At 55.9% G+C, this 17,214-nt stretch overlaps 1 protein-coding gene across 3 annotated transcripts in view; it reads right to left on the bottom strand.

The window, feature by feature from the left end:
• Positions 1-304: 304 nt before the first annotated feature.
• FAM20A (FAM20A golgi associated secretory pathway pseudokinase) overlaps positions 305-17,214 on the bottom strand; it is a 49,643-nt gene continuing 32,733 nt past the window's right edge. For 2 of the 3 annotated variants that reach the window (XM_088829385.1, XM_055408727.2), the window contains exons 2-11: positions 11,463-11,647; positions 10,556-10,606; positions 8,693-8,771; positions 6,235-6,327; positions 5,244-5,359; positions 4,367-4,547; positions 3,335-3,444; positions 2,763-2,844; positions 2,003-2,062; positions 305-902 (exon numbers count right to left, since the gene is read on the bottom strand). In XM_088829385.1, the coding sequence (XP_088685511.1) occupies positions 638-902; positions 2,003-2,062; positions 2,763-2,844; positions 3,335-3,444; positions 4,367-4,547; positions 5,244-5,359; positions 6,235-6,327; positions 8,693-8,771; positions 10,556-10,606; positions 11,463-11,637 (1,212 nt within the window). In that variant the 5' untranslated portion in view covers positions 11,638-11,647 and the 3' untranslated portion in view covers positions 305-637. Of the gene's footprint in view, positions 903-2,002; positions 2,063-2,762; positions 2,845-3,334; positions 3,445-4,366; positions 4,548-5,243; positions 5,360-6,234; positions 6,328-8,692; positions 8,772-10,555; positions 10,607-11,462; positions 11,648-16,254; positions 16,438-17,214 lie in introns of those variants that run through there. The other variant, XM_088829384.1, reaches the window with a different exon arrangement.

Raw genomic sequence — 17,214 nt, 5'->3', positions numbered from 1 at the left:
GTGACATCCTTGATGCCAGTTGTCAACGTCTACTCTTTGAGATGGAAACATCCTTTTCTGATGCCCTGAGCAAATCCCTCTGTTACACTTACCGCTTGTGATAACACATCTGAGAAATCAGAGGGGACGGCTGTGTTGAGACTGGGTCACAGTGATTGGAACGTGAATAGAGAGTGTGAAGTGTACTAAACCAGTTGGAGAGTCACCGTGTGTAGTTTCTTTGTCTGCTTGTGAGACGTCAGATATTACTATGTGGAAGAGGAATCATCCTTGTGGCCATAATGAACACCTGGAGGAGTCCATCTGATGTCCTGTCATTTTATTTGTGACAGTTAATGCTGTCCCAGGAGCTGGGCTTCCAGGCCAGACCCGTGTCCAGGTTCCCAGTGGGCTCAGCAGGTGTCTGTGGCCTTGATGGAGCAGAGCTTCCAGGGGGAGGGGAGCCAGGCCAGTGCTCCAAGGAGGGAGGCTCAGTGGGTCGCAATTCCACTTTTTCAGAATCATCCCCTCGCCCTGCCTGCCTGGTGAGCTCCTGACCCAGGCCCCAGCCTGGATGGGGGCCCCAGGGAAGCGGGGGGCCGCACTCGGAGTCCACCGTGGCTCTGGTCCAGTTTCCAGGGTGTGCCTCCTCCGGCCCCTAGCTTGTTGCGTTAGCCCGGCTGGAGTCTAGGGCCCACTGTCCCACGGGGCCATCGGCTACCACATTCTGCTCCCCGTGGGCCTCGATGCAGTCCTGCACTGTCCTGAGGACAGTCTGCAGCCTGCGGTCCAGGGCGAGCAAGTGGGGCTCCGTGAGCACGGGGCTGAGCTGGTCCTCCAGCAGTGACTCGCGCATCACGTCACTGAGCCTGTAGTCGGCCTGGGCCAGCAGCTGCAGGTGCAGGAGCGTCTTCCTCTTTATCCTGGAGGACAGAGTCAAAAACCCAGTTAGTAAAGGTAAAGGGAGACACTTCCCGAACTTACTTCTCTCCCCACTGCCTGTTCTGGGGGGTTCATGCTGCAGAGCCTACTCCTCCTCCAGCGCCTTCTCGGGTACTCTTTAATGGCATCCCGGTAAGAAAGGACTGGATGACGGGTGGCGGCTAGCGTCCTGCAGTCCTTGGCCAGTGGTCTGCCGAGCCATCCGTGCCCTCACTTGTGTTGCCCCAGGCATCTGGTGTTTGTCAGAGAATCCAAACAAGTCCTCAGTGAGAGCTTTTCCAGGAAATTTAAAGCGAACGAGAGAAGCCCCCAGTAGGTGAGATGACGCGGGTGCCTGCCTTCTCAGAGGCCGTGGGCACTGCTGGCTCCACCTTGTTTCTGCTCAGCTCCGTGGTTCTGATTTCTCTGCATCGGATTCTGAAAAGGGGTTCGGCCAGCCTTTAGGATTCCGATCTCTTTTTCGTGGGACTGTGACTTGGACCCACGTGTAAGCAGCTTAAGTGTCCAGCCTTGATGACATACAACCCCTGCCTTTCCTGCTCAGGAGGAGGGGGTGACAGGGAGGCGGGCACGTGTAAGTCACCCCAGAAAGTGGAGGAAGAAAGTTCAGGCTCAAACTTCCCAGCGGGGAACCACACGTTTCTGTTCAGCCTCGGCCACCTCCGCCAAGCAGGTGCGCGGTCCTGGCCGGCCTGGCTGAGACGCCAGCCAGGCTGGAGGCGGTCAGAGATGCTGCGGAGAGGTGCTGGCCAGGCGGAGGCCCGGGGGCTTCCTCTCCTCTGATAAAACTTGAGTCGGGATTCTGCTTAGACGGTGACAGGACAGCGGTATTTACGAGCTACGTGAGCGCGGGCACAGCAGAGGCCACCGGGCCCGTGAGAGTGAGCGCGTGCTTATCTCCGTGGCCTAAGGATGCAGGCAGGCGGCTGAGAGGTCTGAAAGCCCAGGCCCTAAGTCCGCCTCTGCGGGGACAGGAGACGCCCGGCTTCCTGTCGTCCGCCCGCCCACGCCCTACAGCAGCGGTAACGGGTGGAGCCCTGCAGAACCCTGTGGGCACCGGAGCCCCGAAGGGGACGCTCACCGGCAGCACTGGAAGAGCGGCGCCAGGATGGACACCTCGTCGTGGGAGTGCCGGCCGAACCTGCGGGGGAGACAGACGGATGGCGCTGGGGGGCCGCGCCCCGCCCCGCCCCGCCCCGCCCCGCCGCCGGCCGCGGCCCCTCCCGCCCCTCCCCTCCTCAGGTCACGCAAGCCTCCTCCAGAGAGGGCAGAAAAAGCGCCCACTCGGCCCTGTATCCACCAGGCCCTGTATCCACCAGCCCGAGGGTGGAGGCTGACAGGCTGAGACGGCGCTCCGCGTCCAGCGGTGAAGGTGGAGGGAGAGGGGCAGAGGGCGCGCCCCCGCTGCGCTAGGGCGCACAGGCCGCCGCCTCTGCAAAGACGAGCGCAGGGAGGCCTTCCCTGCCGGGGCAGCGTAAGCATCCGCCTGGCAACGCACAGGGCGCAGGGCCCGGTCTGGGGAGATCCACGTGCCCGGGAGCAACTACGGCCCGGCGCTACGGCTACTGAGCTAAGCCTGGGCCCCGGAGCCCGCGAGCCCCGACCACTGAGCGCGGTGCTCTAAAGCCCATTAAAGAAAGCACCACAGTGAGCAGCCTGGGCATGGAAACTGGAGAGAGCTCCGCTCTCCACCCTAGAGAAAAGCCCTCACAGCAACAAAGACCCATCAGTGGCCAAAAAAAGGAAAAAAGCAAAGGCTAAGCAGCCAGGAGGGTCGGGAGGGGGGACGTGGCCGTGGAGGCCCCGCGGCGTGGGGGCGTGGGGGGCGAGGGGGCGCTCACCCCCGGGCATTGTCCAGGTGGATCAGGAACCCGTCGTCCCCGAACCTGGTGAACATCTCGTAGTGGTGCCGATCCATGTTTCCTGTGGAGGAGGCGAGGCGCTGGGGCCGGGCCAGGGCCTGTGGACGCACGCCCGCCTCCGAGCTCCCTCAGGCCAAGGCTGCAGCCCTCCAGAAGCGGGGGCTCTGCACCCACCTAAGCCTGTCTCCCGGGGCCATCTCACCGCCCCAGCCCGCTGGGGTCCTAACACCCGCCTGGAAGGCTGGGCCTCCTTGCCCGGCACTGCGCTGGGCTTGGCTCCCTGTCTTTCCAGAAGCTCACCAGCCCCCGGGGCGGCGGCCTGCACCCCTGTCCTCCTCCCTAGCCTCCCTGTCCCCCGGGGGCCTCCACGGTGGATGGCGGTCCCTTCCCTGGCTCCTCCCGCCGCTGCACTTCCTCCCTGCGCCCCACGCCCCCACCATGACGGGGACGACTTCCATCCCCACCGGCCTCGGGGTGTGCGCTTGCCCCTCCAGAAGGGACAGCCGTTCACTCCCGCGGGCGGGTCACAGGAGTCCCCGGCGCGCACCCACCCATCAGGAAGTCGAAGACGGCCATGTCGATGATGTTGAGCAGGCGGCTGCTGCTGTTGTGCGGGTACACCTGCTTCACCGCGTCGCAGTAGAGAGGGTTGACCTCCCACCTGGGGGAGGAAAAGCTGGGGTGGAGGAGTCCGCCCTCACCTCCCTGCGTCCCCGCCTCCCCGCTCCTGCCCGGGCTGGGGTCCGTGGGGACCCCCAGGAGGACGCGGGCAAGGGCCCCCGGAAGCGGCAGACTCCCTGCGTGAGAAGGCTCCAGACCTTTCAGAGTGACCCGCGCAGCGGGGTGCTGCACTGACCATGTGCCAGGGGGCCCCCCCGGAAGCGGCAGACTCCCTGCGTGAGAAGGCTCCAGACCTTTCAGTGTGTTTTCCAAGCACCCGCCCAGTGGGGTGCTGCACATGTGCGGGGCTGGTGGGGGGGAGGAGGAGGGGGCCGGCTTCCTCTGCAGCGCCCCGCAACGGCCTCTTGGACACTGCTCTCTCATCTCCCAAGCCGTCTGCAGCCCCCCGCCAGCCACCCTCTGCCACCTCTCTGTCCACCAGAAGGCCCCCAGGTCCCTTTTATCTGGGGGATTCCCCCTCAGCCTTCACGAGTCCCTAAGGATCTGCCACATCCCCCAAAAGTCCTGCCTGTTCGCTCCTCTTCCCACCACGGCTGGAGTCTGGAGGGATGAACCCATTCATCCAGTCGGCTCATTCACTGAGCACCTGCCCTGTGCCCAGGTGTGTGCCAGGCCCGGGGAACGACCACCTCAGGGAGCCCAGGTCCCCCACAGGCATCTCACAGCCTGGCTGCTGTCTGCCCACACGCTGGACCGAGGGGCTTCTGGAAGGAAGAACCTGGGCTGTCCTTTCTGTCTCCCCCGGCATCCAGCGCGGGGTAAACGGGGCTTTTTATAACGACCCGTGAACTAAAGGGACGGCAGCGACGCCCAGCTTGCACATGGGGTAAGGCGGAGGGACGGATGTAGTGGCAGACCTCCCGAGGCTGGGTGAGCCGCCCTCGATCCCAGGACCAACTCACTCCTCTCTCCCTGCCAGCGAGTAGGAGCGGATCCAGGGGTTGGGCACGGAGAGCCGCGGGGCCAGGTTGAGGGACGGCAGGAAGGCGGACAGGGAGCCCTCCAGCAGGTGCGGGTTGCCGCACACGGCGTACTCCGTCTTGCACATGTATGGACACTTGGCGAAGAAGCACATGTTGTTGGCTGGAGGGTGGAGAAGGAGAGAGTAGTCAGAGGAGGGGCGGGCACCCATCCTCCTGCCCCAAGGGGCCCCGAGCTCGTGTCTCGGGAAAAGGCAGAAGGAGAAGACGTGGCCTCTGCCGTCTGTGGAGGATACTACGGAATCGGGCATCCTGGAAACCACCTCTCGACTCTCTTGGAGCCGAGACTCGTGGGCCCAGCCTACTGCATCGTGCCCACACTAGCAGGGGGCTTCCCTAGTGGCTCCGTTGGTAGAGTCCACCTGCAATGCGGGAGACCTGGGTTCCATCCCTGGGTCAGGAAGATCCCCTGGAGAAGGGAATGGCACCCCACTCCAGTGTTCCTGCCTGGAGAAGCCCACGGACGGAGGAGCCTGGTGGGCTGCAGCCCAGGGGGTCACAGAGAGTCAGACACGGCTGAGTGCCTGACACTTGCAGTCTCTTTTCGCTTTCTGTCTGGACGGGTGACATCTGTCTCTGGGGCTGCCGGCATCGGAGTTCAGGGCCTGCACAGGCTGGGGGGCACCTGGCACCCAGCCGCCTCAGTCCACAGGTCACCGCGAGTGACCATCAGGAGGCCCAGGGCAGCGTCTGCAGGTGGCAGGCAGCCACCTGGGAACAGGGGACCGCTGGCAGGAGGTCAGACCGAACGGCGGCCCACGCTCTCAGACCTAGAGAATCGCTCCTGCCAGAAGCCCACCTGGAGAGACAAAGAAAACACTCTGCAGGATTTCATTCCTGGTCACCTCCAGGATCTCCTTGGTGACGTTGACTAGCCTGCCCACGGTCGGAGGCACCCGCCGGAAGTCCAGAATCCTGAAAGAGATGGAGGCCTGTTGAGGTCCGAGGGATGACCGCCTGAAAGAAACGGCCGCCGCTAGAAGCGGATCTGCTGAGAAGTCCCTGGCGGTGCAGTGGTTAGGACAATGCGCTTCCACTTCAGGGGGGCACAGGTTCGATCCCTGGTCGGGGAACTAAGATCCCACCAGCTCCCAGGCACAGCCAAAAAAAAAAATCAAAGAAATGGACGGGCCTTCCTGCCTGCCCCCAGTAGAGGGTGGGGGTCTCAGTGTCCAGGGCAAGCGTGTGCCCTAGGGGCTGGGGTGGGGAAGGACTCTATCCCGTCAGCCCTTCCGGGCAAAGCCCCACCGTGACCCGGTGCTCAGCTCAGAGCTCCTCACGCTTGTGCGCACATGAGTCACCCCCGATCCTGCTCAGATGTGCCTCTGAGTCAGTGGGGCCAGGCTGAGGCTGGGATTCTGCGTTTCTGGAAAGTTCCAGGGAGGGGCATGGGGGGCCAGGCTGCCAGTCCCCAGACCACACCTCGGCTAGGAATGACGGGCAGGCAGGGGGCTGGGAAGTTCAGGAATGAGCTTTCGCCGTTTCACATCGCAGCCGGGAGGCACTGTGGGGCAGTGGCAGGGGCGCACTCTCCCCACTCTCAGGTCAGGAGACTGAGCCGCAGGCAGCCTGGCAGGGCTCCTTCCTTACCAAACACTCCTTGTTACATTAAAAGGCCTTGTGTTTTGCGATCCCTGGGGCTGATGGGTTGTGTTGGGTTTGAAGGCATCACTGGGAACCACCAAGAAAATCTAGCAGGAGGAACGGAGGGGAGAGGCTGGTGGGCGAGCTGGGGCGCCTCTCGGGACTGGCCTCTGCAGCCAGCGCCGCTTCTGTGGGGCCAGCACTACCTGTCCAGGTGGAAAGCAGCGATCTCCGCGTTGTGTCTCTGAAAGTCGATGAAATAGAAGAAGTCCTCGGGCGTCTCTTCATCTCGCTGCTGTCTGGAAGGAAGGGAGCAGTCAGGCCCTGGACTCGGTCCTCAGGTGGGAGCCTGGGAGCAGAGCTGACACATGCGGCCGGCTGGAAAGAAGGTGCGCGTCTGTGTTTTCCGAGCTTGCAAGGGGAGGGACCACATGGATGAGCAGCTGGAGGCCTCTCTGCTCGGTGGGACCTGCGAAGGACGCTGACTGTCCTGTGGCCCCCTGCCCCCTCCTCACCAGGCCTCCCACTCAAGCCGCTTTGATGACAGTGGCTGATTCTCTGAAAAGCCCAGTCGTTGAGAGCAAATAAATGCACTTCTCTGCAGACACGCGGAGGACAGGGTGCTGGCTAACAGACCAGAGGTGGGGTAGACCCAGAGGCCGAGGACTGAGAGATGCTGGGCCCGAGACAGAAACTTATAAAAGGAAAAGTGCCCCAGAGATGTGCTTCGACAGGACTGATGCTGGAAGAGCAGGAAAGTCCTGCGTGCATCGCCTCCGCTGGGTCGTGAGACCAGCCCTGCCAGAGACGGGAGGGAGGCTGGTGTCGAGGATATTTGTTTATAAACATGAAGAAATCTCTACTGCATGGCTGAAAAGCATCCCCTGCCTGGTCATGAGGAGCCGGCTGTTGGGTGTGTAAGATCAGAAAGGCATCTCCCACTAATGCAGGGCACCCTGCCTGCTGGCCCCGCAGTGACTGGCCTGGATGCCGATAATCATTTGAAGAAGGACGATCTTGGAATAATTTTATAATCCACCGCGTGGGGCTGCACAGTGGCTGCAAGAGTGATGTCAGTGTCAACAAATGTCATTTTGTGGAAAACCTTTAGGCAAGCAGCACCTGCCAGGGGAACAGTGTGACGTGTGCTTTGCTGAAAAACAGCAGCCTTGGAACTCCACCCCCGCGCTCCAGTGGTTAAGACCGCCTTCCAAGGCAGGGGGTGTGGGCTCTGTCCCGGGTTGGGAGCGAGCTAGGATCCCATATGCTTGTGGCCAGAAAACCAAAACATGAAACAGAAGCAACATTGTAACAAATTCAATAACAACTTTAGAAATGGTCCAAATAAAAGAAAATCTTCAAAAAACAAAACAAAACATAAAGAAAATCACCAACCAGTCCTGGAAACCATAGTGAGGGTCTGCCCAAAGTGGGGACTCTCCTTTCAAAGGCACAGCCACTTTTGAAGTACAGGCCCCCATGGCCAGGCCTGACCCCGGGCTACGCGTTAGCATCGCCCTATGTCCAAGTCAGTGAGGACCATCTGTGTGTCCTGAGCTTGCTTTAATTCCTGAATTCTGTATGTAAGAATACACACTCTGGAAGTTCCCTGATGGTCCAGTGGTTAGGACTGAACCCTTTCACTGCCATGACCCGTGGGTTCAATCCCTGGTCGGGGAACTAAGATCCCACAAGCTGAGTGAGGAAGGCTAAAAAAAAAAAAAGTAAAGAAAAAATAAAAATTGAAAAAAGAATACACAGTCCTTCGGATGCCCTTCCGAATTTTCTGAATCATCACCTCATCTTTGCATGGCATATTTAGGCACGATTTTAAATTTGAAAATCATTTACTCCGCAAAGCCCGACTAGCATGGATGTATTTATTACTGTTGTTGTTCCGTCGCTAAGTCGTGTCTGACTCTTTGCGACCCCATGAACTGCAGCCCACCAGGCTTCCCTGTCCTTCACTGTCTCCCAGAGTTTGCTCAAACTCATGTGCATTGAACCAGTGATGCCATCCAGCCATCTCATCCTCTGTCGTCCCCTTCTCCTCTTGCCCTCAATCTTTCCCAGCATCAGGGTCTTTTCCAATGAGTTGTTTCTTCACATCAGGTGACCAAAGAACTAGAGCTTCAGCTGTAGCATCAGTCCTTCCAATGAATATTCAGGTTTCTTATTGTATGCACTGTATTATGGGCTTCCCAGGTGGCTCAGATGGTAAAGAATCTACCTGCAATGCAGGAGATGTGGGCTTGATCCCTGGGTTGGGAAGATCCCCTAGAGAAGGAAATGGCAACCCTCTCCAGTGTTCCTGCCTTGAGAATCCCATGGACAGAGGAGCCTGGTGGGCTATGGACCATGGGGTTGCAAAGAGACTGACATGACTAAGCGAATAAGACTTTCACTTCCGTACTGTATTATATTACATTAAAAATATAATCTCTGTGGTCATCATTTATATTACCCAAAGATAAATTTCTACTTTCCTTTTATAAAAAGGGACAAATTCTGTCTACATGACTTAATAGAAAAAAATGCATGCTTTTTCAAGAAGTACATCTTAAAATGATACTCTGGCTTGGGACTAAACTTTATAAAATGAAGACTAAACTTTTATTATGGCTGCCACAGATGGGCGTGGGGGTGCAGAAAGCAGTCACTTACCTCATCGGTTTGAACATGGCCTTCCCGAAGTCCGAGAACCTCAGAACCAGTTTGAGGTGGACGCCACTGGGTTTCACAACTGCATGGGAAGAATGGGGAGTTAATGGTGCTTCCGGGCCCAGGCTCGGGGCTGTGGCCCTTTATTCACTCCACAAACCGAGCCCGTTTTTTCCCTTCGCTCTCACTTGAGACACTAGAGATTAGAATTTGCTCTCAAAGCCTGCAGAGTAAAATCCGGTCAGGTTTTGGAGTGTGTCCAGGGACTCAAGATAAGACTTTTTCTGCTGTTATCGGAAAGGGGCAAACAATGCAGGTTTCCCCAGAGGGACACTCTGAAAATCCCGAAAGGACATTTTCCTGAGAAGAGCTGACCTCTTCCTCTCTGCTTCAACCTCGCCTTAGAGACTCTGAACCTGCCACCTGTCACATCACATTGGACTTGTGACTAACATCTCTTCCTGGTAAGACTGGACACCTAGGCGGTGACGGGGCCTCGTGACACCTGGGGGGCCCCTGCGAGACCCTGCGGGTGGGTGCTGCCTCCTGACTCCCAACCGTAACCCTGACTCCCCTGGCCCTGCCCTTCACCTTTGCCTTCCGATGAACGGAGAATGGCAGGGGCGAAACTAAAGAACAGGGAAGCCCCAGGCTCTACAATCTTGTGTCTTTTAAGCCTTTGACGAGTCAGGACACACGGATATTTCTGACGTGTGTTCAGTTCACTGAGGCCAGTGGAGGAGGTTCCTGGGCCAATGGTGACCGGCTGTGAGCTCAGTGTCCGTGAACATCTGAATCCCAGTACAGAGCACCCCCTCCCAAGGACTGGGCCCATCTTTTGCCTGCATGAATCTTCACCCCAGGGAGTCAGCCTGGCTTCCTGAGACCCTGAAGGGTTTCTGCCATGCTGATGCCTGGGCCTCCTCCCCCAGGGCACTGACGAGCCCCCCCCACCCCGGGTCACTGTCACTTGTCGCCGAGTTGAGAGCCACTGCCCTGCCCCACGGCTTCCTAACTCCGAAAATGTACTTCAGTCCCTCGAGGATTTTGTGAGAACCCAGATTTTGATTCAGAAAATTGGAGTGGAGACCGAGGCTCCGCTTTTCTAACCAGCTCCTCGACCCCGCGACCACGCTGGGTGGGGGCCGCAGGCCACCCGACCGGGCCCACCTGCGAGCTCCTCTCGAAGGCCTTCCCTTCTGTGCGAGTGCGGAGAGGAGGCAGGGGGCTCATGCCCCTCTGCTCGCGACCCGGTCCCCTGGGGAGGCCTGTGGGACCTCCAGGCTGCCGCCAGGTACCGGGGTTCCCGGGGTGAGGGGGCGGGGCGGGTGCGGGGCCACGGCTAGGGTGGAACCAGAGATGGGGCGGGGCCAATGCCAGGGGCGGGGCCACGGCTAGGGTGGAACCAGAGATGGGGCGGGGCCACAGCTAGGGGCGGGGCCACGGCTAGGGTGGAACCAGAGACGGGGTAGGGCCAGGGGCGGGGCCACAGCTAGGGTGGAACCAGAGATGGGGCGGGGACACAGCTAGGGGTGGGGACACAGCTAGGGGCGGGGCCACGGCTAGGGTGGAACCAGAGACGCGGTGGGGCCAGGGGCGGGGCCAATGCCAGGGGCAGGGCCACAGCTAGGGTGGAACCAGGGATGGGGCGGGGCCACGGCTTGGGTTGAACCAGAGGTGGGGCGGGGCCAGGGACGGGGTGGGGCGGGGCCACGGTTAGGGTGGAACCAGAGACGGGGTGGGGCCAGGGGCGGGGCGGGGTCAATGCCAGGGGCGGGGCCACGGCTAGGATGGAACCAGAGATGGGGCGGGGCCACGGCTTGGGTGGAACCAGAGGCGGGGCGGGGCCGGGGCCAGGCCACTTACTCTGGGAGCAGTCACATGCTCCAAGCAGGGCTTTCTCGTCCTGACTGTAATCTGCAAAGGACGAGAAGGCCTGTGAGGACATCAACTCTAGTTCAGGCATCAGAGGAGGGAGAGTGGGAGGCGGTCTGGGGCCCTTGACTGTTCCATAGGGAGTCTTCCTCCAGCCCCATCTGGGGCTGCAATCTCCCACCCTGCTCCATCCTGAGCTCACGCTCCCTGGCCCTTCAATGGACATTCCAGCCACGCCTGTTTGGGAAACCGATGCTGTTAATAGTTTGGAGTCTGAAAATCCCTGTGTGTCCCTTAGACTGGCGTACTGCTTGTGACCTGAGACAGCAGGCCACCACTGGGTCCTTGGCCAGGTTGCCTAAGCTTTCTGAGGCTTGGTGTTCCTATCTGTGAAATGGCAATGATACTGTCTACACTCAGCGGTCCCCAAGTTTTTGGCACCAGGGACCAATTTTGTGGAAGACAATTTTTCTACCCACCGAAGAGGGGTGGGGGGAGAAGGTTTCAGGATGATTCAAACGTGTTATACTTATTGTGCACTTTATTTCTAATCTAATGCTGCTGCTGATTAGACAGGAGGTACCAGTAAGTGGATGGAAGGTCGGGGAGCCCTGGATTACATCGTAAGATCACTGTATAAGAGACAGTCACCAGACTGGGAGGGCGAACAGGATCAACAGTGACATCACCTTTTTAGGTACAGACGCCTCCTGTACCTCCCTTATGAGATCACAGTTGTAAGATCTCTTTCAAGGGTTAAAAGATCAATGTTTGTGGTTTCCTTCTTACTCTGTTGAGTGTCAGAATCAGCCCTCTACTATTTCACCCTGGAGCCCCGCCTGAGATGGTTTCCCAGCCTCTCAGGGAGAAAGTCTCCCTGCTGGTCTGTGACGCTCACCAGCGCTGATGGTGGGAAAGTGCCTCATGTCCTGTAGGAGTTTGCTGACGACGGGGCTGGACCGGGGGTACAGGCCGTGGCGGTTGATCCCCAGGTGGAACTGGACCCAGCTGGCCTCCTGGTGGAGCTGCACTGGGGGTTCCGGGGATGTGAGGTTCAGCTGCTCTTTATACATCTTGCGTCGTCTGAAAGCGTGAAGAGTGTTTCTTCAGTTGGGGAAAGAGAATGCAAAGACCTGCAGGAGCGCCACATCTGGACGCTCCATCTGTTCTTTCGTTCCTTCAGCAAGATCATGATGCGCCTAATATGCATGAGGCTCGATATGAGCTTCGGATACTGTGGGGGGCATAGCGGCCACCGGACTCCCTGCTTCAGAGCGCTTACAATCCAGTAAGTGAAACAGCCCGACAGGTCCACAGTGCCACACGCACACATGCAAACAGCTAACCACAGACAGTGACAGATGTTGTGAGGAGAAACGGACATGTTTGAGAGTAAACTTAGGGGCCTCATATAGTCTGACATTTCCGGGAGTGATCCTGGCCTCTTCCTGGACTTTCCCGTGAAAAAGTCTATATTTTGTATTTCCCAGTAATTTCTTGACCTTAGGAGGCAGGAGATAGGAGAGAGAAGGTAATTGGTGACAACGAAAAGGATGAGGGTCAGGGTCAGTAAGGAGAGCTGGAAGCTGAGTTAGATTAATCAGTATGCCCTATAAGATAAGAATTAATTCGCCATGTACTGATTGTTCTGCTCAGGAAACTTTTCTGCCAGGACAAAAAGAGCAAAGTGAAAAACAATACCACTGCAGTGCAGAGGCTCAGAGTCTAGTCTGGGAGACAAGTTGTGTGTCTGAAATATTCAGAGCAAGTGTGAGGCAGTTGTAGATCAACTGCTAGACACGTGTTCAGACTAAAACGTCTTGACCTGCTGGGGAAAGGACGGACGGCTGTGCGGTCAAGTTGCCAGAGGAAGACTCAGGTGGGAGAGAGTGGACGTCAGGGGGTTCACATGGGTGGTGTCTGGACTGAAGGGGAGACGTGCTCTGGGACTGGGGACAAGGTGCACACGACTACAAGAGGCAGGCAAGGAACAGGTGTCCCTGATGATCGGAGAGGAAAGATGGATAAACAGAGGGCTGCGTGGAAAGAGGATCGGAAGGCAAGGCAAGGTGCTGCCTCAAGGTGCGATCCTTCAGATCAGAAGGCAAGGCAAGGTGGTACCAGTCATGAGGCGAGTTAAGTGACGGTGAGGATCATGTGGGTTGATGGGCAGCATTTGGGTGTCCCACTACATCTTTATTTCTCTTGGGAGTGATCTGAAAGACCGTTGAAAGACCCTAGATTCCTACCAAGGTGTTGTCTATTTTGTACTTGGTCAGCTCCTGTGAACGGGGTGTACCACACCCGGAGTTGTTGTTCGGTCGCTCAGTCGTGTCTGACTCTTTGCGGCGCCATGGACTGCAGCCCCCAGGCCTCCCTGTCCTTCACCATCTCTTGGAGCTGCTCAAATTCATGTCCACTGAATCAGTGACACCATCCAACCATCTCATCCTCTGTCACCCACTTCTCCTCCTGGGCTACAACCAGGAGTAGCCTGATCCATCGGACCAGCTCTGTGAGAAAGCACTTTCCAAAACTGAACCAAGATCTTTCCAGAGCTTCCCCCACGGAGTCTTGGCTCTACCCTGTGGGTTGATGCAGAATAGCTTCCTTCCTTACATTGTAGACTTGCGAATACTGGACGATGAACTGCACGAGCTGGTCTCTGGGTTGAGTTTCTGCATCCCGTCCACCTTCCCTCCAGGCCACAGTGCGCGTCATCCAATTGTGACCTGGTCCGGGGGTCCGTGAGTTCCTGCTGCTGTCCTCTGAAATGTGACCCGTTAAGCTGTGGCGGCCCCGGACGTTTACCTGCTGGGCCATACCTGCCAGCTTTCACTTACTTTATTCACAGTCATCTGTATTTTATTCCGGTTCCCAAGGCTGCTCTGAGGCTGAAACTCTGGGACTGCTCAGCTCTGGTGGGAGCCTGGTGGGAAGACTGCCCAGTCCTGAACTGTGTCAGGCTCCCTGAGGTCAGGCAGCGCAGAGGAGTTCAAAGAAAGAGAGACAAGGACGGCGGCCGGACTGCACTGGGCAGGGAGGCGGGGTTGAGTTTCCTTACGTGGAGCTGAGAGCTGACGGGTTCTGGTTATAACAACAGTCAGGGTTCCAGCCTCCAAACAGAAAAACAAACGTGGCAAATTGAGTGTAACTTGTGACAGCGCACAAGTCGCTCTTTAAATGTACATGTTTACCTTTGGGTGGGGATTCATGGCTCTCTGGGTAGCTGTTCAGCCCCTGCCAGAGGCCGAGTCACAACCCGGGCAGAGCTGGTGTAGGGAGACAGGGTGTTGGGCTCCTTCCCACTGGGCCTTTTTGTTTGTTTTTTAATGGTTAAGGTAGAGCTGCTGAGAATCATCTCTTTTTTAAAAAGAAATGTTTGTGTGCCCTTTGTTCCCTGGGGACAGCCAGCAGAGAGTGCCTGAGCTGACTTGGACAGGGAGCTTGACAAAGGCCATTGTGGGGGAATTTACACCATGGAAATGGGCAAACGGTGCACATCGGGGCGTTTTTCCCCTAAAGGAGAGCCCGCTTTGCAGCCCACTGACTGTGCTTGCAAAGATAAAAGTGCAAAAACAGGTGACCAACTAGGACCCACTGTATAGCACAGGGAACTCTGCTCAGTAGTCTGGAGAAGGAAATGGCAACCCACTCCAGTGTTCTTGCCTGGAGAATCCCAGGGACGGGGAGCCTGGTGGGCTTCCGTCTGTGGGGTTACACAGAGTCGGACACGACTGAAGTGACTTAGCAGCAGCAGCAGTCTGTAATAACCGGAATGGGAAAGAGTTTGGAAAAGAATAGATGCACCTGTGTGCATGCCTGAGCCGCTTCGCTGCACTTGAAACTGATACAACATTGTTAAGCAACTGTGTTGTTGTCTAGTCACTCAGGTGGGTCTGACTCTGCGACCCCATGGACTGTAGCCCACTAGGCTCTTCTGTCCATGGGATTTTCCCAGACAAGAATACTGGAGTGGGTTGTCATTTCCTTCTTCAGGGGGATCTTTCCCACTTAGGGATCGAACCCACATCTCCTGCATTGGCAAGTAGACTGTTGACCACTGAGCCACCAGGGACACCCTAATCAATTGTACTTCAATATAAAATAAGGATTTTTAAAAGATGGTGAACATGGAAGTTACCTGCTTTTTACCCCTGTTTGCTATACCCAATGGAAAAAATAGATTTCTAAAAATGCAACTTAATGTGGCAACAGTAAATATCACTGTATGAACAAATATTTTATATATGGAGGATTGCTATGTATAATATCAGCCAAAATATTCCTGGTCTCTAGGCTAGCCTTACCTTTAAAGGAAGAGCTAAAGTAGATACCAAAAAACAAAGCACAAAGTACTGATTGATAAAAAGGAAACCTGGGTTACAAGTCCCGTGGCCTTGAGGGAAGGAGGAAACACCACTCTGCTCCTTTTTCTCTGAAGAACTGGAATTTTCCACGAAAACTGCTTCCTGGAAGGAGCAGCACCTCTTTTAGATTTAAAAAGTATGTATAACACTCTTTAGTTTTGAAGAGGACATATTCGCATGGTTCAGACTCTTAAATTTCGGAAACCTCTCATTCATGTCCGCTCGTTCACCAACTTCCCCTCCCCAGAGGGAAGTGATGTGGCCAGTGTTTTTCCCCTTGCCTCTCTCCACTTTCATTCTTATGGATTTGAAAACATAATATCCACACTCTCCTGAACCTTGCTTTACTTGCTTTGCAGTCCAACTTGTGTAGTTATCTACACAAATTTTAGAATTACAAAACCCTTTTAAAATGGAAACCTTAAAAGGGTTTAAACAGGCGTATTGAATAGCATTATTATAGTGGTTTCTTGCATTATTGATGAAAGTGTAATTGGCACATCTTTGCAGAGGGCAATTTTCCATTTCAGAATTTATGTTGAGTGGGGCTTCCTAGGTGGCTCAGTGGTAAAGAGTCTGCCTGTCAATGTAGGAGATGCACAAGAGACCCAGGGTTCAGTCCCTGGATCGGGAGGATCCATGGGAGTGGGAAATGGAAACCCTCCAGTATTCTTGCTTGAAAAATTCCTTGGGCAGAGGAGCCTGGCAAGCTAAGAGCCAGACACAGCTGAACAACTGAGCACACACACACCCGCCTTGACTCAGCAATTTCATTTCCGCAGCTTATCCAGTCTGCACAAGTGTGCAAGAAAGTATGTTCAGCGATGTTCACTACCATGTTGTTTGTGTGTCCCTGGTGACTCAGACAGTAAAGAATCCACCTGCAATGCGGGAGACTTGGGTGTGATCCCAGAGTTGGGAGGATCCCCTGGAGGAGGGCGTGGCAACCCACTCCAGCATTCTTGCCTGGAGAATCCCACGGACAGAGGAGCCTGGCGGGCTACAGTCCATGGGGTCGAAAAGAACTGGCACACGGTGTTGTTTATAAAAGCGGAGAAAATACAGCGTCTATGATAGGGTGTTACAGGGATGGCTCTGTATTTAGTGACATAGAAGAATTTCTAATTTCAGCACAGTTTGTGGAGTGGATTTCATGTTTTTGTTGTTGTTAAAAATATCATTTACATATAAACACAAACAATTGGCTGCGCATGAACAATACACAAACCATTAATGGTGGTTGGCCTGAGGGGTGATGAGGAGTGACTCGCTTTTTACTTTACGTGTTTCTGTAATTTTGCAATTAAACAACTGACGCACACAAAAACTGTCTTTGCAGTGGTTCCTCCCCGCCTCATGCTGTTTCTCCCGTGGGAATGCCCGCCTCCGCATTTTCTTCTCCAGCTTCCAGCGCCGAACTCCCTAGGGACGTCCTCTTTGAAGCGTGTCCAGTTCTACAGCTGAGTCTGTGCACACGTCCCATCTCTTCTGTTGTCCTTGCCAGTCCCTGGGGAGTGAATGAATGTGCTCCTTATCTCAGCTGCAGTGGGTGAGATAAGCTCCGTGAGGACGGCCCTCTGCATTTTTCTGGAAAGCTAACAGGAATCACAGGCTTACTCAGGAGAAGCTGACCTGCATGCTTTTCGGATGGTGTAGCTTTGCCCTGATGCTAAAGTTCCCTGAAATCTTGCCTGCCACTCTTCCCTCTTTCTAACTGTATCATCTCATAAATTTCTCAGTTCTCCTGAGTCAGGACAGCCTGAACTGATCTTGAGGATTAATTTCTGTCCTTTCTGCTGAAACAACCAGTCTCTCTTTGGCATCTGGACGCGTGTTCCCTGCCAAAAGCAAGGGTGCCAAGCCCTCTCAGGCACAGCTACTTCAACTGCATGACTTAGGATTTATATTTTGCTACATTCACTGGTTACCAAGTAGTAATGAGAAGTGACATCCTCTCTGCTTTACTGAGGTCCCCTGGGGAGGAATCTGGTGATTATCCATGAATTATTTTCTAATTAATTGACCCCCCCCACCCTGCTCTAATTAATTGACACCCCAGCATGTCTGGGAGATGCTGAGCCAGGTGCAGAAGTATGATGGGGTTCCTGAACCCCACCACCTGGCTCAGGACAGATGATCTGTGGAGGTTCACAGAGTTCATAGGATCCTGAACAGCAGGAGGGAGGCAGGGGCGGCTGGCAGGCGCTCGAGCAAAATTCCTTCTGCTGGAAACAGTTCTGTGGTTCCTATGTGGCCGCATTGGGAGGGAGACGGGGGCAC

The sequence above is a fragment of the Moschus berezovskii genome, chromosome 20, assembly GCF_049115385.1.
Source record: "Moschus berezovskii isolate FMDL1 chromosome 20, NW_MosBer_1.0, whole genome shotgun sequence".
In the NCBI taxonomy this organism is placed as follows: domain Eukaryota; kingdom Metazoa; phylum Chordata; class Mammalia; order Artiodactyla; family Moschidae; genus Moschus; species Moschus berezovskii.
This window is presented reverse-complemented; position numbering and strand designations above follow the sequence as displayed.